Raw genomic sequence first — 25,956 nt, forward strand, 5'->3', positions numbered from 1 at the left:
GTCGACAAATAAATATTTAAAAATGAATTCGTGTATTGATGAATAAGATGGGGAGTTAGTTCGAATAAATTTTGCCTTGAAAAGGGATTTTAAAAAACTATAATACCAAGATTCAAGCTGCAAAAGGAGTATAACGTTATTAACATAAACCTTAAAATAATTTGTAGCTTTTTAATGGTTTGCCTCTTGCGTTGTAACATTCAACTTCGAGTTGGCCGCACAGAAGTATCGTTTTCAAAAATGCTAAACCGTTTTAGCTGCGAATCAGAGAGGCAACCCTTATTTCTGAGTGGCTGCCCCATAAGCCATTGTTCCACTTCACTTCTTGGCCAAAAAAGACTAAGCCCTTGAAAGCTTCGAAAGCCAGGCAGTAAGTCGCTCCAACACCAAAATAAAAACATTTTGCGGCTTCTTTGGTTTTCATCTTTTTATGTTTGCTTATTTTGATTGCTTGTTGATTTCTTGTTTGTGTTTACCTGAGAGTGGATGTATGCTCGAATGATTGATGGCAGGTGTGGCATTTTCGTTAGGGGTAGGCGATGATGCAGATATGGGTTTTTTTCTTTAAATATGTTTTAGAAATAGTTTCCAATGCTTTGGGTAAAATCTCAAATTGGAATTCAATGGTATAAATATTTCCGTTCTCATTAAAGCTGGCATTGTTGGCTTGGCTTTTGGAGTAAATTGACTCTGGCCAAGCTTCAAATTGCATTTAATTGCATTTGGCTGCTCTGGCTGCTCTGGCTACGTTTTTATCGCTTCTAAGTTGCATTAAATTGGCGTCGCGCCCATGGGGCGTATGAGTGATTTACTGTGGCCGCTGCCGCCATTTTGTTTCGCTGCCGTCGCCGCTGCAGCTCCCGTCTAATTACAATAACAAATGCATGGCATATAGGCAGAGAGAGAGCCCAACAACCCCCCACCCGCATACCCTGTCATGCAATTTAATTACCCGGCCATCGATTTATTTGGCCCAACGCTAGGCTACACTTTTAATTAGCAAAGTGCCATGCACATGCACGCATGATGATGACGACAACGCCGACGATGACGATGACGATGGCGATGGCGATGGCGACGCTGTTGATTGGGGAGCGACTAGGTGTTGCGGTGCTCGGGGCTTTAAGGGGTTAAAGTCGGTGCCTGTTTCCGCCAGTTACGACACCCTGTCCCCTGTCCCCAGTCCCCACTCCTCAGTTCACAGTCCTTGGGCAGGAAAAAAGCTTACCCCTAATCGAGGGCCATCCCCTTTGAGGTTTTTATTTACACAACTCTCGAGCCATTTAATACGACCGAAAACAGCCGCAAAATGAACTGAGCCAAGAACGCCAGAAATCCCAAGCCGCCGAAAAAGATAAACATTCCCCAAATCTTGGCGACAGAAGACACAACAACCCCTGGCTGAAAAAAAAAACAAAAAAAAAAAGGCGTGCACCCCCTCGAAGATAAATGCCTAGCAAAAGTTAAGTCGAGGCGTTAAAAAGGCAAGGAAAAAGGCAACTTTCTGCCAGCAACTGACACCTAGTCCTGTGAAAAGGACACGCCTGGCTGTGAAAAAGAAGGGAAATCAAGGAAACCATCCGGGCAACGAAGTCGTGCCAAATTGTGCACAATTTGCTTTGGCCTGCCTTCTGTTCCTTTCAGTTTTCCCACCCTCCCCCTTTCCCATTTCCCATCTCCCCTCTCCCCTTTCCCTCTTCCCGGTGGGGCTTTGTTTTTGGCTCCAAAGTTGGTAATTGCTCGATCCTGGGGTGCGGATTTTCCCAGAGGCCTTGGGATATTTTCGGCCCAAGCAACAGGCAGGCATTTGTAAAAATGCTCGGTTATCATAACTTGACAGTGGGGCAGGCATTTGATGTGTGAAATGAAACATGACGAACCACAAGGACTTCGGGCGCCAGAGACAAGCGTTGGCCTTTGTTTTCTTAAGCGGGTTTGAGAGGAGTTAAGCGATTTGGATTTGCAGGGAAGAGACTCATCTTAAACGGCTTAATATGTATGCATTTACGTAAGGCACTTCTTACAACACTTCTCCTCCGACGAGCTCGAGTTTGTTTAGCTTAAGCCATAGCTCATTTTTAAAACAAGCGATAACGCTCTAGTCAAGTCTCTCGACTAGCAGATACCCGTTACTCAGCGTTACTGGACGTGACAGAATGGGCATGCTTAATCTCTAGATTTTATAGCTCCTGAGATCTCGATGTTCATACGGACGGACAGACGGATATGGCCAGAGCAACTCGACTAATGATTGTGATCAACAATATATATATTCCTTCATCTCGTTACATGCCTTTCAATGAGTCTGGTTAACCCTTTTAGTCCACAAGTAACGGGTATAATTACCATACTAGTCTGCAGTTGAAGAAACGCTGCGGAAAATGCACTCACGACTCTCGCTTTCCATTCCAGAGTCGGCCTAAATGAATGGGAAATTCCCAATTAAGGCGACGCAGTGGAATGCGGGGGAAATGTGCAGCGGAAAATGTTAAAGTGAAAAGCGAAAGATGAAGCGGAGTCCGGAAGGGAGTGACGAACGCGGACACGCATCCATTTGGCACTGGGCGAATGATGACAATGACTGAGTTCCCGGCGAGACGCACACATGAACCTCATGCTCCACCACCGTGGTGCACCGCCCCGCCCCCCAAAGAACCACTACACCCGCCCACAATAACCGCTTCTATCCCCCCTTTTTCGCTGGTGGAGGCTTTGGTTTTTGCGGTTCCACCGCAGCGGATGCGTAACTGCCACACCCCCTTTTCTGAACCAGGCCAAAACGAGCAGCGGAATCGGGCTTAGCCCTTCCACGGCTGGTAAAATCTTTTTTGGCCAGTCCTTGCTGATTGAATTATGGCTTGTGTGAATGATGGAGGGCTCTGAATCTCTATCGCGTCGCATGGGCGCCACTAACACTTTCAATAACTTGGCTTAAAAGCACACATTATTTGCACCGAAGAACTGTGAGTAGTATTCAAAATCTTAAGACTGCCCTAAAAGGAAGCCACCATTAATGGAAATAGAGCCTTTTATTATTATGATAATGACTGCTCTAAAATTCCCGCAATTGCCTTTCAAAAAATAACGCCAGAGCTCACCATTACCAACTCAAAGCCAGTCCACAGTTGACTTCACTTCCGTGCCGACAGTTTATTAAACACTTTAAGACAATGCCCCACACAAAACAAATGCTGACTACAAAAAATGTAACGACCTACCGAGTAATCCGCTTCTATTCGGTGAATGAAAACGATGACGACGGCGATGGCGATGGCGATGGTTACTGCTGATGAACTGCTGACAATTTGTGCAGCGCTTAACAAGCGGTTGAAAGGATACAAAAGGATGCGAATGGGCACCAAAAAAATGAACTGAAAAAGGATGACAGCGATGCAAAAAGCGCCAAGAGCGCAAAAGGGCGCAAAAAGTGCCCCCGAATAATACAATGGGCAAAATGGAGCAGGAGAAACAGGAGCTGGCAAAACTTTTGGGCGATAATTGAACAAATTGTTTCGAGTGCAGACGGCGGGGCAAAAGTGGAGTGTTGATGGGGCTTTTAAAGAGCCAATAAGAGGCCTTACTTAACGGGCACAACTTTCGAGGACTGCGATTAACTGAAGATGGCTTGACTGAACACGGCAAATTGACTTGATCGTGGAAAATACTTGACACGGTTGCACTAAAATAATATATATGTACCATCTATTTATCAATTTGAACTTTATTTAGTTTATTTAGTAATGGGAACTTGCTATGCCGTGTGTGCTTTCCTTTACGGAATAAAAACAAGATACAAAATATTGAATAGAATTCGCTGCTTTCTCTAACTGCAACGAGTGTGTCATGTGTGTGAGAAGCCCAAGAAAGTGCAAAATGAAAATCTTCGATAGAGTTTAAGTCTTTCTATTCGGAAAACTCTTGGCGCACGTAAAATGGGAAGCTGACTTTTGGACTCACCTCTGCCGCTCCGCCCGACGAACCTGAGATCGTTGAACTTGGCCACCTGGTTCTTCATCACCGCCGTGCAGTTGCGCAGCTCCGCACAGTAGTTCTCATCGTTGCCCGCCCGCACGGTGACCATCGTGCCGTCCATGATGTCGCCCAGCGAGACGACCTTGAAGGCCACCGGCAGCGTCTTGTTGCTCCGCCAGTGGGGCGGCAGCACCGTGCATACGAAGAGCGGACTGCTCGTGCGGATCAGCTCGCCCGGATGCTCGGTGAGGAAGTCGCCCAGCGTCCGCTCCGCCAGGATGTCGGAGGTCATCTTCGTGTAGGCCTCATTCAGGAGTTGGGCGGGCGTGGGCGGTGTGTTTTGCTCCGTGTTGCTGTTGTTGTTGCCGCTGCTGTTGTTGTTGTTGTTGTTGCCGCTCGTGTTGTTGTTGTTGCTGCTGCCGTTCGTATTGGTCGTGTTGTTGTTGCTGCTTGTGTTGTTGTTGTTTGCGGTATTATTATTGTTGTTGTTGTTGGCATTAGATGCCGTTGAATTGCTCGATGTGGTAGTCAAATGCATTTTGTAGTTGTTGCTATTGGCGCTGTAGTGGTGATAGTGTTGTTGTTGCTGCTGCTGCTGTTGCAACTGTTGCTGCTGCAGATGCAGATGCAGATGCTGCTGCTGCTGCTGCTGCTGCTGCTGTTGCTGTTCCTGCTGCTCGAACTGCTCCAGTTGCCCTTGAGCGTGAGCCTGCACTTTTTTTAACCGCACAATTTTGTCGTCGTTTAATCGCACCTGCCTCGAAAAACAATCAAAATTCAGGATGTCCTGCAAGAAGAATTTAGGTTTAACATATTATTAAGTAATAAATATTTAAAAAAAACTTATTTTATATTTGCAGCTCCCTTCACCAACTTCTTAAATCTGAGTTGAAATAGAACATCGTAAATTAAGTAAATTAAATTGCCAAAATTCCTGTTTAAGTATATTGTAATAGTTTAAACATATTTTACCACTAGCTCAAATGGACTTCTTCATATCTAATATATTATCACAAATTAAACGATAAAGCACACCAGGATATTATAAACATCATTTCAATAACGCTGCTTCAACCATTTTATTATTAAATGATCGAAATGGCACAACTAAGTGACTTAAAGTAAAGCCCCCTTTGTAATTCTTGTTTGGATAGCATTCCTTTACGAACCGAATCACCCAGTGTCAGGCTTCCGCATCCGATTAGGTAATCAATCTCCTCCAGCTGAGGGCGGTAACTTCAATGGGAAACTTGCTCCTGCGACACCATAAAGTCTCCCATTTTGGCCTGCGCCTGTTAATGTCTTTAAATCACGGCCCCAAAATGGCATATTACATGGGCGCACCAAAGGAAGTGATGGGAGCTGCAGGATGTGGGGATGGGGGGATGGCAGGATGCAGGCATGTCCATGGGCATGGCCACCATAAACACAAATCAATTGTCAACCACTCGACGGGGGAAGGACTTCAGACGGCTGGCAGGACTCGGATTGGCGGTGGTTATGGGAATGGGAATAGGAATGGGAATGGAAATGGAAATGGGATGCAGATTCACATCCCAGCGGAACGCAATTTGCGTTGCACTTTTCAATTTCCGGCAAAGGACTTCATCACCACCACTCTCGATGGCCGTGCAACACTATCCAAATCTAGTCGCTGCTGTGTGCCATGTGCGAGGGACGCAGGACGCAGGACGCAGGACCTAGGATCCAGGACGAAGGCGACAGGACGATGGGCGATGGGCGAAGGACCTGCACACGTCACCGTAACCAGTGTCAAAATGATTGTGGACTCACGGGTGAGAATTTGTGGTTTGATACTTGCATATTTTGTCACTTGTCGACATTCGTGCAGCACCCAAAAATCACAAGGATCAAGGATCACGGCAGCATGCAGATACAGATACAGATACAGATGCAATCGCTAAAGGTTTACGCACATTCAGCAACCACTTACTGAAGTCGGTGAGTTTTGGGAAATTACACTTTATTCCTCTTTAAGATAATAACTACGTAAAGAACTCCCCTTAAAAGAACATTTTAAAATAAACACATTTATTTTGAATCTAAAAGTATAGTCTGGTAATAGAAGCGCTCAGCTGAAAATTCACAATTGCAAAGCTAAGCAATTGTGAAAGGAAATTCTATTTCATCTAAAAAATACCAAATATCTATCTGGCGCGGATTAGATGTATTGCTTTCAGTGTGCACAAAAATTCGCCCCCATGCGGGAGACTCACCACTTCCTCTTCCCCACCATTCCCCCCACATTGCTGACCGATAAAAATTACTTAAAAATGCCACAGCTCATGGGTTGACTTTTGGCCAACGAACAAAAGAAAAAAATTAACACTGAACTGAAGAAAAGGCACGAAAAAATAACGTACACAAAATAACCGTCGACTGTCACACAAAGGGAAATTTTGGAAAATCTCGGGAAATGGGAAAATGGGGAAAATGAAGCTGGGGGTTAACAAGCGGCGACAACAACAAGGCGGCGCGATGCCAAAGAGGAAATCGCGGGAAAAGTCCAACGGAAGCCAAACGTGTTGCCACGAGTCCAGACAGCACACACTGGGAAATGGCCGGGGAAAAGCGCGGAAAATGCCATGGCAGAGGGGCGGTCGGTAATCTAGGGGCGTGTTTTAATGGTGCCTGTTTCAGTTCCCAACGTCATTTGCCTTTCATTTCGTTGGCCTGCCTTTTATTGTAAATTTACTTTATAAAGGTTATTACCGAGCTCGAGATAAAAACGCGGACCAAAAAAAAAAGAAACTGGAGGAAGTAGGTGAGATAAGCGGCAAAAGGGGGTTAAAACAGGGCCAGACCGGACTCTCAAATTAAGTTGAGGAGCCAGCTGTGGCGAGTCAATCGATCCCCTTTACCTACGCACTTTGAGAAGCGCGGAGAGAGGCGCATGTTTTGGCTTAAAGTCAAAAATGCTCGAACCAATACATAAGCTGGTTTTAGCCAAAAACAAAAAGGCCCTTCCCTTTTAAGTTTCACTTTTTATATTTTTGTATAGCAAATTCGTTGGAATATATCAATTAAATGGATTTTATTGCAGGGTATTAAACGGCTGTGGCAGCTCAAGTGTAAAATATTGGCGGCCAGAGCAGTAAAAAAATCAGCGACAAGTGCTCGACAAACGCGCCATAATCCGCGCTCGCCGTCACCGAAAGGTTTGCTGTACTGGCAAGACTGGCAGGACTCACAGGACTCACAGGACATGGACACGCGCGGTTTGTCACCTCGTTGTTGTTGGAGAGATACATTTTTTTTGCTCGCTATTTCGACAGCAGACTCGCCCGTCGGAGGGGCTAAATCAAAATTCATGGTTACTGCCAAAAACCGGGTATCAATAGACGAGCGAGGACCCCAGGGTTACACGCAAGTTTAACCCTTTGATGGCTCGCGTTCACGTTGCACACACCCCCCCGCCAACACATGTACGACATGTAAATTGTTTCAATTTGCGGCATTTGCCGTAAAGCTGCGCAATTTTCGACATGCCATGGATACCCATGAACTTGTCCGTCCACCAACAACCCCATTTTCTGTGCGTGAGTGGGTGGCGTTGACCATTTTTTGTTCTACCCCCCCCACCCATTCGATTTTTTCCACCCATAGTTTGGCGCGTCCATCTGTTGGTGTCCCATGGAAAAATGTCAGCGGTGTGGGCAGGGCGGCAAAAAATGGCAAACCCAAATACTAAACTTGTTAAATGTTATAGCTATATGTATATGTACATATATGTATATACATATATCCGGCCTGTGTGGATGGGCTACTGGGGCTGCTACTTTGATGTAGTTAAATTTTAATTGGACTTTGGGTTTTTGCTTCCCCGTCTGTGGTATTTTTCGGCCAGCAGCAACAACAATGTTAAGTATGTGTGTGTGTGTGTGTGTTAGTTAATAGAACTTAGTATTAGGGGTTAAGGAAAGTTAATAGGATAGTTTTGCTATTGAATAGCTGCATCAGTGATTAGCTAACTTAATCCTTAATATCACGGCTAAATAGGCATTTACAAAGTCTCCATTATGCAGAAATCCAGTGAAGAGGTGCCTATGAGCTTTACCATAGAGACCACGTAGATCGTAAGTGTGGACAACGAAAGATAATCCAAACGTGATACTAAATTATGTTTTAAACTAAGCCTTTGCCTGCAAATACCTGGCCATTTGGCAATGGGCCTTGTGAACTCTACTTGGTTACCCAATAAATCCCCGTTTCAATTTCCCCACCTCGGCAATCAATTTATCTTTTCCATTCGGTGCCACAAGGTTTGCCAGGGAGCAAGAACCGAAATTAACAACATTTGCTAACTGAGAACAAATTAAGTCATACATTGTTTATAAGTGCTCAGAATGGGCACCACAGAAGCCCCAGGATTCGGGATTCTCGACTTTGGGTGTCTGTGTGTTCGCTTTAATGCCTAAATCAACTAAATTTGCGGGCAGCAAACTTATTTCCGGCATGCCCAGAACACTTACCCCAAACAAACCAGTCGCACGCACCCGGACACCCGAACATACGGACACCCGTACATACGGACACCCATACACCCGGACACCCATACACCCGGACACCAAGGGAATCAAGAGTCCAAGAAGGAGTGGACACCAAAATTCAACCATAAATTGATGCAGTAACACGCCCTCCAGAGAACTCGGGCCACTGCAATGCCGACCGAGCCGGGCCCAACAGAAAAAAGGCAGAAAAAAAAAACAAGGCTGCAGTCTCGTTGCAATCCAATGCAGTGCAGTGCAGTGCAATGCAATCCTTTAGTCCTGCTGCAGCTCGTCCGTCCCAAGCCCCAAGAAGCGAGCGACCAACAATGCCAAGTTTTCGGTCAACTTTCGGCCAAAACAATGCCCAATCCTGTGTGTTAACCCCTCTCCGTGACACCCCTTAACCCATGTCCGCACGACGCCCGTCGAGCCCGAAAAAACACACACGGGCCACGCATCTTGTCCTCGTCCTTGGTCCTGGCTCCTCAATTTTTCAATGCGTGTGCACTGGGAAAAAATCCTGCTCGCTGGTTTGATTCCAAGAAAAAGTAACGAAAATCGGTTTAACATAGATAATACTTTGCTTTGCAATAACAAGATTTTTAAGATATTTTAAAGTATCTTAAAGACCCTTTTAATATCCCTATTTATATTATCCTTTAACTTGAACCTATAAGGCCTTCGTTTAGTTCATAGCCAGTCTGATTTCTGCTTCTGTTTTAAGCAAATTGAGTGTTGGGAATTGGGAAGTGTCTTGCGATTTCTCACAGTGCACTGTGCGGGCACACGTTCGACTCTGTGTCCTTGCATCCTGCGATGCAACTGCAACTGGAGATGGAGATGGTGATGGAGATACATGTGCAGGAGGAGCTGCAGCTGGAGCTGGAGCTGGAGCTGGAGAGCCTGGGACTTTCTCTGGTCAATTCGCGGTTTTGCTTGTCACTTAGCCGACGACCGGCGGCGCAGCGCTGGCCATTTGATAAACGACAAACGACGAGGAGACGACAAGGACATTTCCCTGGCCAACGGGGTGGGTGCCCTTTTGAGGCGACAATGTGACGACATTTGAGCACAACAGCAAGGGGCGCCGCTAACGGAGTGATACTGTACTGTGGCCACTCGACTGCCAGACTGCCAGACTGCCAGCGCCGCATTGAATTATCCCACCGAGGTGCGAGGCAGTTTGTCAGCTTGGGGTTAAACTGGGCCTAAGGCCACGATTAAGTCGTGAGTTCGCTTGATGAGTTAGCTGGGCTGAAGGATTGCTTGGGGAACTTTAAGGTATATCAAAAACCCGAGAGGAATTCACATTCAGAAGTAACTGGCAGGGTAACTGAGGTTTATCTATGTACATAATGACGTGTTTAAGCATAGTTATCACAGTGTAAGTTCTCATCACATATGAAAATAAATTGCTCTTGCAATACTTTGTGTTTACAGTCATGCTGTTGTATAGTTCAGGTATTTATTGGTTGGGTTTTATTTCTTTAATATCTGTTTCATGAGGTTAATGTCATACTTATGTTTTAATTTCTGTTTACCCATCATGAACATTTATAGTAGATCGATCTCAAGAGAAACCGCCTAGGGTATTGCGAGTTCGACTTGAGAGCCAGGATCTTTCCGGCACTCCAGCGCTCCATTTGCGGACGTCTGTCTGTGTGTTATGCTTAAGCTTTAAGTGGCGTAATAAGTCCAGATTGCAGCCTGTTCTGGCCGTTGTCCTGAGGTCCTGAGGTCCCGAGGACCTCAACTCAACATCCTTGGCCAGACGGTCGTCCTTGTTTGTTTGCCAGTGCCCGCAGAGCTGGCCGTTGGCTTTTGCTTTTAAGCCAGAAAGGACTAGGCCCGAAAATGGTTGGCCAGAAACTGTTGGAGGCGTTTAACATTTTTGAGGCTTGATTGGATTTGCCACTGGCCTATGCGCAAAGTGAAAAATTGCATTTTGAGCAGCTGCTGCTGCACTTGCAACACGCAGCTAGTGTTGCAACTTGCTGTTGCTGTTACTGTTGCTGTTGCTGCTGCTGCTCTCGCTCTTGCTTTTGTTTTTGTTTTTGTTTTTATTGTTGATGAAGTCGGCTTCGGTTTTGGTTTCATTTGGTTTTGCTGGTCAGCCTCGGCTGCGGCTGTCTGTTATTTTGAAATACTCGTTGAGTGGCTCGTTTGCGGTGAAATGCATGTGGCCACGCCCCCCATTTGTCACACTTTCCCCACAAGCCGCCCCCTTAGGAGTCATCACAATTGTTTTTGCGCCCATCCTCGCAACTCCTTGGGCACTTTAAGCCGCTTTAAGCCACCGTCACCATCATCGTCACCGTGCCTTTGAATCGCTCTATTGGGCAGCGCCTTAAGTGCAATATTGCATTGCAACGGCAATTAAAACGCATTTACCGGTTACTTGACACATAACATAATTTGCATTTCCGTAGCCAAGCACTTAACCCCCCATTGCCGCCCGGGGCGTTAGATTGTTTAAATGCAGAAGCGATGCCAGGGGCAGATATTGCAATTGCAAAACAGCAGCAGCAACCGCAGACGCAGCCCCAGTGTCACCCCAGTAACTTGAAACGTGCAACGTGCAACATGCAACTTGCAAGGCAGCCGCCCCTGCATCCTGTTCGTCCTTCGTCCTTCGTCCTATTCGTCCTTCCATCGCCTGGCTGTGTGTCACCTTCAGACAACACTGTCTTTCCGGCGATTCCGTATTTCAATTGGTTGCCCTGTCAAAATCTGTCGCCACATCTCGGGCACATTGAAAAGTAAAAGCCCTGAGTTATTATGATTTTCAATAATGTAGGAAAACAAAAAAAATATATTAAATAAATTATGCTTTTTCTGTCCAATAACTAACCAACTTTCGAGCTCGTTCATAAGAGTAAGAGTTCATAAGAGCATTATTTCTGATGTTTTGGCGTTCTAAATCTGTATTTAGGCAAAAGTGCTGAACTGATGACCAGTGTAACACGTTATTGCCAATGTGTGGCATGTGTCGCATTCTGCAAACATCGCATAGACAAGCCCTTGTGTAGAGCAATTGACATACCAGTGGGAGTGAGAGAGGGAGTGAGCGAGAGAGAGATGGGTGTAGGCGATGGGAAAGAGAGGGCTGCATATGCCCCATTTGCACAGAGTTTGTCCAAATCACCGAGTTTAACAAATTAAATGACTTCTAGTGCGTACATTGTTTTGACACGGATGTGACCCCAACACCCTTTAACCCCTTGGCCCCGTTGACTACTTTGCGAAAAGGGTGTTAAGCCAGCGTCTGGACTTTGCCAAATTGCTGTTGATTGCTCGACACTCTTGGCAGTGCGGAAAACCCACCTGCAATGTGAAGCATTTGACAGGCCATCCAAACAGAACAGAACAGAACCGAAACGAACCGAACCCATGCCACGCCCTCCGCCCTCCCGGAAAATGGGGGGGAAATTGCACTTTGCATGACATCTTGTCAACTGCAGTCAACATTCCGGTTAGCTACGGCTCGGGTTTCGGTTTGTTTTCGGTTTAATTATGGCGCAAACAGTAGCCCCAAATGTGTTTTTCTTTTCCACCTCTTTTTTAAGCAAGCAAAATATACATAGGTATTCCATTGTGCCCCCTTATTCCCCTTCTGGGTGGTCTTCATCGCCGCCTTTGATACATATCACATTTTTAACGATCTCCTGGCTTAATGTCTTTATAAATACACAAAAATATGAGCAATGAGCAATGATCGCTGCGCTTGCTTTGTTTATATGTTTATGGCAATTAAATTCCCTGCAATAACAAACAAACCAACTGCAATGATCGCCGTGGGGAAGGAGGGGAGATTTAGAGAGGTCGGAAATTGTTTATGCCTTTGTTTGCTCCAAGCAAATCGGTCATAAAAAATGTGGCACAAATGTCGGGGAGTTGGAGATACTCAGGACGCACGATCAAAGTTATGAGGGGGAAATATGAAACATTTAATGAAACTTCGCCTCTATTTTGTGGCTGACATTGAAGATCAGTTGCAATTTGTCACTTTCATTTGCCTATTATATTAAAAACTGTTCTGTATGTTCTTGCTAACTCGTTGATCAGTTTAAAATGTTGTATTTATATCATCACTTTATGATTATGTGCCGAAGATCAAATTTGTTACTTGCTTACGTTTTCACTATACACAGTTTGAGAAGTAACCCACTTTTCACTTTCTAACGTCGTTGGCTTGGACGATTTTTAAATATAAATTGGAGCAGTCACTAAGTGCTTTACTAGAAATAGTTTAAGTTGTAGTCTTGGAAAATTCTTCATTATTATGTAAATGTTTTCGGGGGGAGGAGCCTCCACAGAGGGGGTTCAAAGGGCGACCGCAGTGTCTGAGTCGGAATCTTAGACTAATTCCGAGTTCATTGAGTTGAGTTCAGAAACGCTGAGGTATTCCGGTTGTCTTGGCTAAGCAAATCCCATTGGATCCCATTTCAGACGGAGTGCGGCGTCGGAGGGCTTGAGTGTTCCTTCATTTGCCGCCTTTGATGATGTCGAAAAAAAAAATGAAACAAAATTAAATCCTCCTTTTTTATGATTCTATTTTTCCTGAGTGCTTTTAGCTTCGCTTTACAGTCACGCTTTTCACTCGGCCCGAGTTTTCACTCACTTGGCCACTTTGGCCTCAGTGTAATGCGCCGTTGCAGGCTCTCAATTAGCAAATTAAGGACTCGCACTCGCACTCGCACATATGGAGCCCACCCACACACACACGCACAGGCGAAACTCACTCAACCACACACATACAGACACAAACACACACACACACACAGCGCACTTACACACATGCAGGCGGCAAGGGTTGAACTCAGAGTGGAGCTCTGTTCTCTCGCAAGTTATTTCCCCACTTGAACGTCCCCTGTGCAGCGACCCCGCCCCCAATAAAATGCATTCCATTGCAGACTCAACATTCGGATGTGCTTGTGTGGGTGCTTGCATGTGTGTGTGTGTGTGTGTGTGTGTGTGTGTGAGTGAGTGAGTGGTCAGTTGTTGTTATTATTGGATGGGGGATGGTCTACCGATTCGGTTTCGTTTCGATGCCGTTGCCAGTTTGTTTCTAATTCTATTCACGTCCCTGGCACTAAATCTATAATAAAAAGATTTATTCATTTATAGAACAACAAAAAATTCGAAAATTCCATCTTAATAAATACATTTGTTATTCACAACGTAACCAAATCTTGAAATGAAAACATTTTGTCTGTTGAGTTTAATAATAATAAAATATTATAAAATGATACCTGAACCCAAATCGAATCCCAATCTACACCACTATCCAACTCGTTTCAGTATTAGAATGTCCTTCTCCAAGGACCTCCAGTGTTGAGTCCTAAGCATGCAAACTATTACCTGCTGTAGGACACCAAACATGTACCTCCAAACCAGAACTTCTTCCAGAAAAATGTTCATAGGAACAACATAGGAACTAAAAATCAAACTTTCTTCATCAGAGCAATTGTGACTAAATCGATAGTATTTTAAACGATTCCAAACTTTGCCAATTATTGCATAAACGTTAAACCAAAACCGGAAGAAGAAACACAATCGAATGAATTGAAAGATATTTTTTGCGACGGAGAATACGGCCCATTTCTGAACTTATTTTACATTTTTAGTGCAACTTACGGAACTGAATACGAATTCTATTCAAATGAACGTTTTATTTTTTAACCACACACTCACGAAAACCTTTTAAAATATTATATTTTTGTGTGCAACGAGAACAATGTAAATAAAACATCAGCAAAATATACAAATTAATCAGAAGCCATTTTCAAGGGATTTCTCCATGGCGCCGCACATTTTGTTCCCCAGTTGCACATTTTTGCGGCCCTGATTTTATTATATTATACGCACCTTTGGACACTGGACGGCCCAAGCCCACCCATACACATTTTGCGGTGAGCGTGTGTGAGGGACATTTGTGTGCAATTTTTAGTTAAATTATTTTTACACCCCGAATGGCAGACCAGAAACCAGAACACACACCAAAAAAAAATCTGGAAAACCTGAACGCAAAATTCGATGCAATGTCGAAATTGCAGAGCCCGTGGGAGGCGTTCTGTGTGCAAATATATGGATATATATAGATTTTTATACGTGTGCTGCATTTTGGGGATGCAACACCCGCATTTGCCCCCCCCCCCCCCCCCCACATTCCCCACTTCACCCCTCCTCTTACTCCACCCACCCAATTTCCACACACACAAAGTGGCAAGTGCAGATTTGAAGTTATTACGAAAAACTAACCAACATTTTGTGGGTTTGAAGTTGTGTGGAATAATATTGGTAGACCCAAAAAGCCTTTGCTATGATTGTTGTTGTAAATATTTTTATTGCCCAGTATACGGCATTCGTTTTCACACATATGCACTTATATATCAGATGATGGAGTTGCAGCTGCAATGGCAATTGATGTATTGAGTTTTGTTGCTGTGAAAAACTAACATTTGAGAGGAAATAATTAACTGGCACACAGTGGCAGGAAGTGTATTTCAAAAAGACACACAGGTACAGCGTTTCTTGGATGACATTTTGGAAATTGCATTGGGAACGGAACTCCCGAGGCAAGTGCCTCGACTATCAGATACCCAGTACTCGCATGAAAACGAGACATGCAAGCAATACGGGAGTAAATAATTGCTCATTATTATTTATTGAATGGTCCAATGCTCCGATTTGAATCTAGTTTTGGGCTGAAGATCGATTGATGAGCAAATCTGAATTTGAAATCGTATTTACAACATCTTTAAGCACGACAAATTTGAGCGTGGGTGTGAAATATTTGTCCCTATCATTAGGTAAAATTAATATATTTTATTGAAAAATAAATTGAAGTATTTTTTTTAAAACACATTAGGGTTGTGATACTCTATTTTAACTAGCTTTTATGGTTATGTTATATATATATAATTATGTATATAATAAACATATTCTTTTAGAAATATATAGAAATAGAATCTTTTAATCTATAAGTAAGCCCCTGCCCTTATTAACATTTCAATCTCTAGGTTAGTTTAGTATGTAAATTTGTAACATAGGCAAAGCAATATTTGCCTCTATTATTTTATATTTTATTATATATATCATTTAGTTATTTTATAATTTCCCGCAAGCACTATAAATTTGGATGGACTTAACCCTTCAGAATTATTACCATCGAAACTCGCAACCAATCAACAGCTCTTTCGGCCAAAACCGAAAAAAGAAAGAAAGCAAAGGAAACTCTGGCTTAAACAACTCGCTATAATTTGTAGACCCAAACCGGGGAAAATGGCGAAAAAGAAGGTGAAAAACCGCCAAACACACACGCAAACAAAAACAAGGTCCAAACAAATGCAACAACAATTGCCGCTGTTGCATTGTGGGTAGGAAAAATTACGAAACCAAAAATCAGCAACCGAATATGTGGTTGCCACCAACAAAAGGCCCAAAACAGAGAAAACATATACCCCCAAGGGGGCGTGACGGTGGGTTGGGGTTGAGGCAGTGGGGCAGGTGAGTTGTTTGGTGGTCAATTTTTTTCCCCACTGTCTGTCTGTCTGTCTGTCAAAGAAGCGAATGCAACAATGCAACAATTGTGATGGGTAAGGGGTAGGGGGGGTGGTTCCATTTTAAGACCCCTCGCCACCAATTTGTTGCTGCAATAATAAACATGAGAGAACACGCGTGTTCCGCGGGTATTTTCTCCTTTTTTCGGGATTTTTCCTGTATTCTTTTTATATTTATTTTTTACACACATATATTTCCCTTTTATCATGCCTTTTTGGGCAACAACCAGAGGTTGGTTGTCTGACAGCTGTACAAACGCAGACCGACAAACAAGGGTTAAGGGGCTGGGGGTGGGCCTGCTGCGGGGGGTTAAGTAGCGGCGGGGTGGGGGGGGAGCTTTGCTTTTCAGGACGCGTTTGGTCAGTTGGCTGGTTTCCGTTGCACACGCGGCGTATGCGTAATATGCGCACATGCAAAAAAGCAGGCAAAGGAAAATCAATAAAAAAGGAAATCGAGTGGAGAAGCGGAAAAGCAAACCAACTGCAAGGTCCATCTTGTGGACTGCCACCCTACCTACGGCTAACCCCTCATCCCTCACCACTCAACACTCACCACTCCTTACTCCCAACGCTTTTCCCATCCCGATTTTTCCAAGCCATTGCAGTCAAACTTGTTGACAATCACGTGCAAGGCTTTTCCACTCCTGCACTTTGCTCCTTTTTGGGGTTTTGCATTTTGAGGCCAACATTGAGGCCACGAACTGCGGATGGGTGCCACCTCATCGCCTGGTTTCCGTACACACACACGCATCCCCTCGATTTCCCCCTGACCAATGGGATTTTCATTTTCATTTTTTCGGGCCTTGTTTGCTCACTTGGCATGTAAATTTATGACGCTGGTTAAGTAGTTGTATGATAAAGCGTTACCCTAGACTCGGCCAAGGATCAGCTGTTGGAACATGATCAAATGCTTCATAACCTGCCACTGAGGTCAATTTAAAAAGTATCTCGAAGATTCTCGTTAACTGGTATAGACTGCTTTGCTTACACGGTAGTATTTTAAAACACAATAAGGTCCTCTAAAAATGATCACTATGATTCGAGGAAAATGAAACTTAAGTTAAGTTAATCAAATATATGTTAAGATGGAAATTTTTATAGGGACATATACTAATGACAATATAGGTTTGGCCAGTTCACATTGGAATGCTAATCATTAGAAATTGGAAAATCTAAAGCTAAAACTAAAAGTTTGGCAAAAACCTATTAGGACATCCACTACCGCATACTGAATGATTATTTTCCTTCTGCAAAAATGCATATGCTTTTGTCAAACATTTCAATCCAAGTGGCTTCCTTCTTCCCAATGTCCTTGCAGGTCATCCAACAGTCGATGCAATTTTGGCAAGGATCTTCCCTTACTTTTGGCCTCGTTGAGCCCGTTGGTTTACGGCCTTATCGAGAAGTGGTGGAGGAGGGACTGAGGTGTGTTGAGGTGCTTTCTCTGGTTACGCATTCTGGCCAGTTTGCCGATTTTTCAACAGCTTGTTAACATTTTGTCGCCCGTCAATGGGGAAAGCGCAGGACAGGACAGGACAGGACACACAGCACACGCACTCGCTGGAAAAAGGAGTGTTACATATCTTGACAGGAAAATGCAGGTGGGGAAATGTGGGGCGGCGAAGAAAACGCGTTAATGAAGTGTTGCTTGAGAGCTCATTATGCATTTTGCTCACGTTTTTAATTTTTAATTGCATTGCATGCTGCCTGCGAGCCCCAGCGCGAGTGTGTCCTGGTTTTCGTCCTTTCATTAAACGGCACCGCACGACGGCAAACGATTAAAATGACCGCCGAGCAGCAAATCGAATTAATTTTTGTAACGTGCAAATGGCCGGACAGCAAAAGTTTCCCGCACAAGGGAAAAGCGCCGGAAAAGTTCGACGCCAGTTCGATGGCAGTTCGCAGGGGTGAAGTGGAGAAATCGTACCGGTGGGCCGTGCATTAAATCCGTGCTGCCGCAGGACACATTTAAGTTGCTGATTAAGCCTATATACTCCGCACATTATGTACTCAAGCACATAAAGATGTAATGAGTCGGGGCGACGCTGCACCTGGCCCTTGGCCACAGAAACCAGCAGCGAAAATGTTCTGGCTCCGCGTCTGAATGGCTTTAATTGAAAATATATTTAAAATACGGTGCACCGTGGAAGCGACATCCCAAAGATCGCCAAGAAAATCATCCAAAGGAAAGCTTTCAGTATCTTATTCTATTCTACAAACTAAACCAGTTGGGCATCATTTCTGTTTGGCTTATTGGAAATGTAATTGGTTTGAAAGCCAACAAGAAAGTAAAGATAATGAAGTTACCATTTTTACGTACAGGTAACTCGTTTGTTTGGCGAGAGAGGAAAAATCCATTTTAAATACATTGGGCAGCAGAATAAAGACTTAACAAGAAAAGCCAGATCAGCAGCAACATCATCAGCAACTTCGATAAACACGACGGCAGCATCAACAACACGGCAGCAACATCATGAGGTCGGACTCATATTTTTTAATGAATATTGAGGATTAAAGGAATTTCTGCTGGATTTTCATTGAATTATGCATTTATTTCTCTTTTTTCCTCCTTTTTTTCCCCCGCTTTTTTCTCGCTTTTTTGCTGGCCCAATCGCGACCTCAGCAATGCCCAAACCATCGGCTCTTCCTGGTTGCGGTTGTTGCTGCTGGGGAGCGAGCGACCAGGAACATATATCCCATATATTTCTTTGTCGCACGCGATGATTTATTAAGTCATTAGCACTTGTGCGGCTGATGTTGCTGTTGCTGCTGCTGCTGTTGCTGCTGTTGCTGCTGTTGCTGCTGTTGCTGCCACACCCCGAACGCCCAGGATGCAGGAATCAGGATGCAGGATGCAGGATGCGGATAAGCCCGCACAAATACACAAGCACACACACCCACGAACAGACACACACAACCAACCGCCCCCTCATCATACAACTTGTAATTCTTATTAATTGTGTGCGCTGTTGCCGCTCATATACAAATATACAAATATAAATTTGCCCGCACATACTTATATATTTTTCAGGAGCCCCCTTGCAATGGCGGCCAGGACATTAATGCATTCGATCCAGGACATAGCATTAACTCTTTCAGCTGCGCATGTTTAAATAGAACATCACAGATTGCAGTTCGTCGGCGTGAATGTTTAATGCGAAGGATATCGACGGTGGGAGTAAGCGATATATGTTATATACATACATATATACATATATGATTTAATGGCGGTAGTTGCGGAATTAGAAAAATGACGCATCTCGTATACAAATATGCATATTACTGAGTTCTGCCCTTTGGAACTTTCAATATTTAGATATTATTAAGAGTAATGAAACCCATGCACTCACATTCCTTAGACTTTATTGCAAAGTTCAAGCACTAATTTCTTTAATACACTCACTATTTCATTGTGCCAAGGACTTTCTTCAAAAAAAAAAAAAAGAATTTTTCAGAACTATCCTTTTCTTTTGAACGTTTTCCCAATTGGAAAAATAAGCAGCAAGCTCTTCAGTATTGTAAAAAAAATTCAGCACACCTATTTGATAATCTAATCTATCTATAAAATATAAGATTATAGGTACAACACGAACGGAACCGATTCAAATGCAGGACTGCGTATTACGCTTTCGAGTGACAACATGGCGTATACGCAACGCGCTGCAGCAACAGCACTTCATAAATGCCAACGGAAGTAAATCAAATAAGAAAAGGCGAGCTCGCGCTGAAGTGGTTCTTTTATTCGAGGCGATGCAACACGACCGCAGATCGAACGGCTTTAAGCCAATTTGCGTGAGATGCCCAAGAATTGGCCAGAATGGCAGTCTTCGATGGATTCTTTGCTCTCGCAGGACGACTGGCGAAGGATGGGCCGTCGGGAGATGTCAGAAATGCGTGTGAAAAATAAACGAGATTTTCGCGACGCGCTTTTGATATTTTTGCCTGACAGAAGCCAAATGAGAAAATGCGATTTTCCGAATTGCCCCGGCCAATGACATGGACATGAACGTGGATGTGGACGTGAACGTGGACATGGACGTGGATGTGGATCCGGACATGGCGGTGTGGAGGAGGGGGATAGGAAGGGGGACAGGATGCTGTCCAACAACACGGCCTACCAACTTAATGTGCCGGCACTTCCTGGCACACAAACACACACAGGACAGGCTGGCGAAACTGGAAACTGAAAACTGGATGGGGAAAACGCAGCGAGACAGACGGTCGGAAAATCGGACAGACGCACAATAATTTTTACAATTTGCAGCAATGCGTTTTTAATTTAAATCGATAAAAGTTGCACTTGCACAAAACAACAACAACAACAAATGCCATCCAGACGAAGGACAACAACAGCACAATATGATTGCAAGCAACCCTCATAAATATATACACATATATTTACGAGTATCTCGTCGATCCTACAAATTCCACACCCTCGCGCTGATTTCCACGTTTTTAAAATGGTCGGTACTTTTTAATTAAGACACAGCACAGCGAATAGCAAACGGAAAATTAAATACGCATCGAATAACACATGAATTTCAGCGATTGTAAACGTTCTCATTCAAGGATTCACTTCACTTTATGTGCTGTCAGCCAAAAATTGTTCTATTGCCACCTTGCACTTTCAAATCAACTGAAATTGAAAATATTTGTAGATAAGGTGTTCAATAAGTGTAGCATTTCCATTTAATTTATTTTGAACTTCGAAATCAATACTAAAACTGCCACACAAATACTAAGAGAGACTTTTAGTTCATGGGAATATAATTTACTATTTCTAAAGAGTTGCTTATTATTTCTCAAATAGCGTAAATTCCCTTAGGTGCGCTTGGCGAATAGTTTGCCATCAGCCAGACATGAGGAATGTTTAATTTAATCTCCCAGTTTGTCAAACTGTCAATAATGCCAGCAAATTAAAATAAATCATTAACTTTAGTAAAAACTAGCAACTTCCAAATTGGCCAATCAGCGGATAGAAAAAAAAAACCTAAACATTTTGCAATAAATATAAATTAAATTAAACATTATAAAATGAAACGTTCAACTGTCGCATTGCATTAGCAGCCCCAAAAAATAAACAAAATGCAAACAGGAAAATATGAATGGGGCAAAAAATAATTCCATTGCCTACATTTCAGCGCCGGCTGCTGGAATTATTGTTGCCATTGTTGTTTGTTTTGTTTGTGATTTGACTGCCAGGCCGCACACATGCATGTGTGTGTATGTTTACACGCACACACTCGCACACACTCGCACACACACACTCACACATCTGTCCTATCTGTCTGCATGTGTTTATTTCATTTTATTATTTTTTCTCTTTTGCGGTCAACGAGTTGGTTGACCACTTTCAAATACCGCCCACGCCCCTCCCTCAACGCACCGCCCCCTCGGTGGGTGGGTCTTACGCCCACCGTGCACCACCACCCGGCCCTTGAGCCGACTGCCTGCCACGCCCTACCCGCCCACATTCCAGGGCAGTCTGAGTCCGAATCTCTGTTGATTATGCACAATACATATTTATACTTTCGCCTGTAAATAGGAATTTCCTTACGTTGGTTCACCGATATTCATTTATTATGATTGTTTTGATTCACATTAAGGACTTCTATGGGCATTTCGATTATAGTATTGTATAAAGATTCATATTGTTTACTTGAACACACTTTAATTTGCAGTTAACTTGTTCAGCTGACTGATAATATTCGCCCATCAAATTCACATTTAAAAGTAATTGTTAACCCTTAATCTTGTTCGTCTATTTCATAATTTTATTAATATCGATTTAATTAATTAATTAATATCTTAAAATTTCCCAGGACATTGATTCTAGAATCCTGGTTCTATATTTTCAATGGTTTCTGTTTGAAAACAATTACTTTCCGTGCAATACATTTATATAAACCACTGCATATCCACATTTTAATGTGTTGTGTAGGAAATTGTGAGAAACTCAAGGATATTTTCCCAGTGTATTTCAAGTCCCTCCCAACCTCGATTTCGATTTGGTTTACGTGATAGTCCTGTGTGGGTAGTTTTTTATGGGGATCCCACTGTTAAGTTGATTTAAAGCGTTTAACACTCGCTGGAGCACGGCTTGCGCTTTTTTGCTCCGTTTTTCCCTTTTATTTTTTGTTAGTTGTTGGCCCGTTGGTTAACCGTTGAATTATCAATTTCGTGGTAGAACTTGTGGTAGATAAGTGCGGTTGGCCAATGAGTTTTCCAAGGTATCATATTATACGCACTCACAAATATGCACGCAATTATTGCTGTCTTTGTTTGCACTTGCACAATGACATTTGTCCAGCTCAAAATTAATACGTTAAAATTTAATTAATTACATTAAGTAAAAGCGGCTCACTGCCCGTTGCATTTTTGACACGTCAAGTGGGTCATTAAATGCTTTTTGCATTCACTTCCTTTTCGAGCTTTGTTTGGATTTAAGAGAAATTGAACATGGCTGACTATTACATTTCAGATGCTACAACTATTCATTAAAAGGGCTTCGTAAGTTCGATTTGATATATTAAGTTCGTTATCTACCATTAATTCGCTATTCTTAAATGTATTGCAATTTCCTAACTACATTCTTGTTATGGAATTTCCCACAATTAATGTTGGTTTTCATTGCCGATGCATCTAATAATAATTTCCCAAATATGTAGTTTCAATGTGTCAAACATGTGTTATATTTATCATTGATAATTTCAGAATAAAAAGTAAAGGTAAATTTGTTGCGTTGATTAACTTAGGTGTTTCTAAAAAAAACCCTATAGTTAAGCGAAAACTTTACAGTTTAAACGAAAACTATAGTTTAGTAACTTTGATTTTAACTCTACCAGCAATTCATTTATTTATTTCAAACATATAATACACAATTTGTTCTGTAAATCGACAGGCTTTTTCAATGCATTCTGCAAATGAACATTAATTGTAGGGTTTTTTGGTAAAGCAACACTGAGTTTACCTATTGCCCCTAATACTAGGGATTATAATCTACTTTGTAAGGTATAAGATTCAAAATGTACATAGGTATATAAAAATGCTTAAACTAAAGACCTTTTTTGTCAACACCAATGAAGTAGAACCCTAGACAACTAATCCTCTTTTTCAACGCTATTCCCGTGCCGTTTTATCCCAAAATTATATTATGCTTACATTGATATTTAAGTAGTATCCGTAGCTAGTATATTTTTTACGACTAAACTCACCTGCTAGGCTGGTGAATGCACCAAGTGCACTTGCTACACCGATGATGTCCAAAATGTATTCAACGTGTACAGCGTGCACTTAATAGCTCAATATTTGTATTTCTCTCTTAGATCTCTTCACTGTTTTCAAACATTCGATCTTTTATTGCCCGACAGAGGCACACTCAAAAAAACAAATAACTTGAACCAATGATGGCGCCAACATTGTACCAACGATCTTTGTGTTTGAGTAACTGGGTTTGGCGAGATCTTGGCCACACGATCAGTTTCTGCTGATTTACAGTAGTAGTAGTAGTAGTAGTAGACAGTTAATCTCAACTTTGTTAGCCGACAAATGATGATTTCCGGAGTCAAGCACGGTTTTAGCCACTTTATTGGCCACGCAACGTAAGGGAACGACGTAACGGATCGAATCGAATCGTATCGTATCGAATCGAAGCGAGTCACAACGGATCGTTTCGGTTCACAACGGATGCACAGCCGGCGCGTTAGTGGTCAGAATGCAGAGTGACACATTCGGGGGCACCTGACCAGCTCCAGAGTTGCCTGCTGCCGCGATGTTGCTGCCGGGATGCAATTCGTTTGTGGCACGAACTCGAACGAGTGTTGGATTGCGGCCCGAGAGCCTTTGAGCGCACCCGATTTGCAGTTTGCACTTGCCGAGCGAACCGATGGGTCTTACGAGTCCGTCTCGCAATCGGAACTGAAAGGTCGGCGGCGAGTGTTACGGCTCGGATGTTGGTGCTACTACTGCTGCTGCTGCTGCTGCTGCTGCTGCTGCTGCTTGCGCTGCTGCTGCTGCTGCTGCTGAACCGGTTAACGGCACAATTGCAAATGATAACAACGCACACGAATTTTCGAAATTTTCACACAAAAAACTTTTCAAATTTCAAACGAGCGGGCATACATATATGAGCCGATGCGAGACGAGACGAGACGAAACGCTGCCGCTCTCCAAAAAACACACATGTGTGTGCGGCCTGGCCTTAAATAACTCAAACGGAAATTGAGTTTCGGCTCAAAAGCGGCGACGCCGCCGCAGCAGCAGCAACAGCAGCAGCAACAATTAAAAGCGAAGAAGAGCTCGGAGTCAGAGTCTGTGGAAATGGATATGGAAATGGGAGCTGTGGACTGAGAACTGGGGAATGGGAACTGGGAAACTGGGCACTAGGAACTGGGAGGCAGGAAGTGGGAGTGGGCAAATTACCGTAGGTCCCTCCGGGGGCGCCACAAGTTTAGCGCAAAATGACCCACCCCCATGAGTCCGTAGCCCGTAGCCCGTAACCCGTAGTCCGTAATACCGAATGGTCAGTCAGTCGCCGGCACTTTTCACTCGTTTGAAAATCAGGTTTTATTTCTACACAAAATACATAAATTTAGCATCATTATCTGAACGGGTTTTCAACCCTTTTTTGGGGGGTCTCTTTTACTCCTGTGCATGTACACACACATCTACATCTACGTACACATGAGCGAAATGCTCATTATCATAAACAACAACAAGTTGGTGGGGGTGGTGGATTTTTGAGCAGGAAAATGCAACATTTTACATAATATACACTAGATTTATACATATGCCGTACATATAATATATGGTTAGAGCTCGCTCACAATTATATGTACGGCTCGACTTTGGGGGAGAATCCATCCGTCGAGTGCCAAAGCGAGATGGCTGCAGCGAGCGAGGGAGACAGCCGAGTAGCCAGTTGAGTAGTTTCCACTCGTTCATATACATATATAATGAATTTTAAACTATTTTCCTCGGCGGTGGAACTATCGTTAGTTTGTTGCTGACTTCGAATCGGATTCGCTCTGTCGTAGCGTAGCCAAGTCGTAGCAAGTCTTCTTCTTGCCACTGCTTCTTCTTCTTCTTCTTCTCCGGTTGGCAAACAAAAGTTTTTCCAAGGGGGCACGCATTAGTGTCTAACTGTAAATTAGTGTGGGTTTGCAGCGGGACTGTACTTGGTATAAACTTCCACTTCGAATTGATTGTTTTTTATACACTCTTTTTTACACACATTCCAAATAAGACATCGCACAGTGGCAACAGGTGTAGCAAATTGAGTTCTATTCATACATTCTCCAAAAATGTTTTTTAATCTGAAACTACCTATTTCACATCCTAATTAAATCTAATTTATTAAGTGACGTACCTTTCCAATTATGTTTGTAAATAATTGAACAAACATTTCCAGTACAATTTTTTTGTAATTATTCAATATTTCAAAATGTAAAAAATTCAACTAAACCAAGTGGAAATACTTTCCACCCGAACTAGTTGTTAATGATGCTAATACCCTACCTTACAGCTTAGGCATACATTTTATATACGCTTTTGGAGGCATTTGGCCCACTGTGCAGCTTGTGAGTGCTCGCATGTGCAGTTTTTGTGTCGCTTTCTCCTCGCCAGGACATCATCGGCATTATCCTTACAACGGCCATCTGAGCGACCTTTTGAAACTTGTCTGAATGAGGCGTGGCATGTGGGCGTTGGGCAGTGGGTGGCAACGGGCGGCCACTGGGGGGCGGGGCATTTGACGGACATTTCTAATTTGCAAATGTGTATGCGTATGTGCAATGCCAGGCAAACAAAACAAACTCGATGGCGATGGCGATGGCGATGGCAACTGTGTTAATGATTAGAAAAACCTTTGGCCCGGGCTACCCCCTTTTGCACTCCCAGTCCCCGGTTTTCCC

The 25,956-nt window shown here is 43.3% G+C and overlaps 1 protein-coding gene across 3 annotated transcripts in view; it reads right to left on the reverse strand.

Moving 5' to 3' along the window:
* Positions 1 to 24,066, reverse strand: part of LOC6526103 (runt-related transcription factor 3) — a 33,022-nt gene extending 8,956 nt beyond the window's left edge. Inside the window, exons 1-2 of one of the 3 annotated variants that reach the window (XM_039375125.1) lie at positions 23,260 to 24,066; positions 3,958 to 4,759 (exon numbers count right to left, since the gene is read on the reverse strand). In XM_039375125.1, coding sequence (XP_039231059.1) covers positions 3,958 to 4,510 — 553 coding nt within the window. In that variant the 5' untranslated portion in view covers positions 4,511 to 4,759; positions 23,260 to 24,066. Of the gene's footprint in view, positions 1 to 3,957; positions 4,760 to 12,617; positions 12,773 to 23,259 lie in introns of those variants that run through there. The other 2 variants (XM_015191153.2, XM_039375126.1) reach the window with 2 other exon arrangements.
* Between the last annotated feature and the right edge of the window lie 1,890 nt (positions 24,067 to 25,956).

The sequence above is a fragment of the Drosophila yakuba genome, chromosome X, assembly GCF_016746365.2.
Source record: "Drosophila yakuba strain Tai18E2 chromosome X, Prin_Dyak_Tai18E2_2.1, whole genome shotgun sequence".
Taxonomy (NCBI): Eukaryota; Metazoa; Arthropoda; class Insecta; order Diptera; family Drosophilidae; genus Drosophila; species Drosophila yakuba.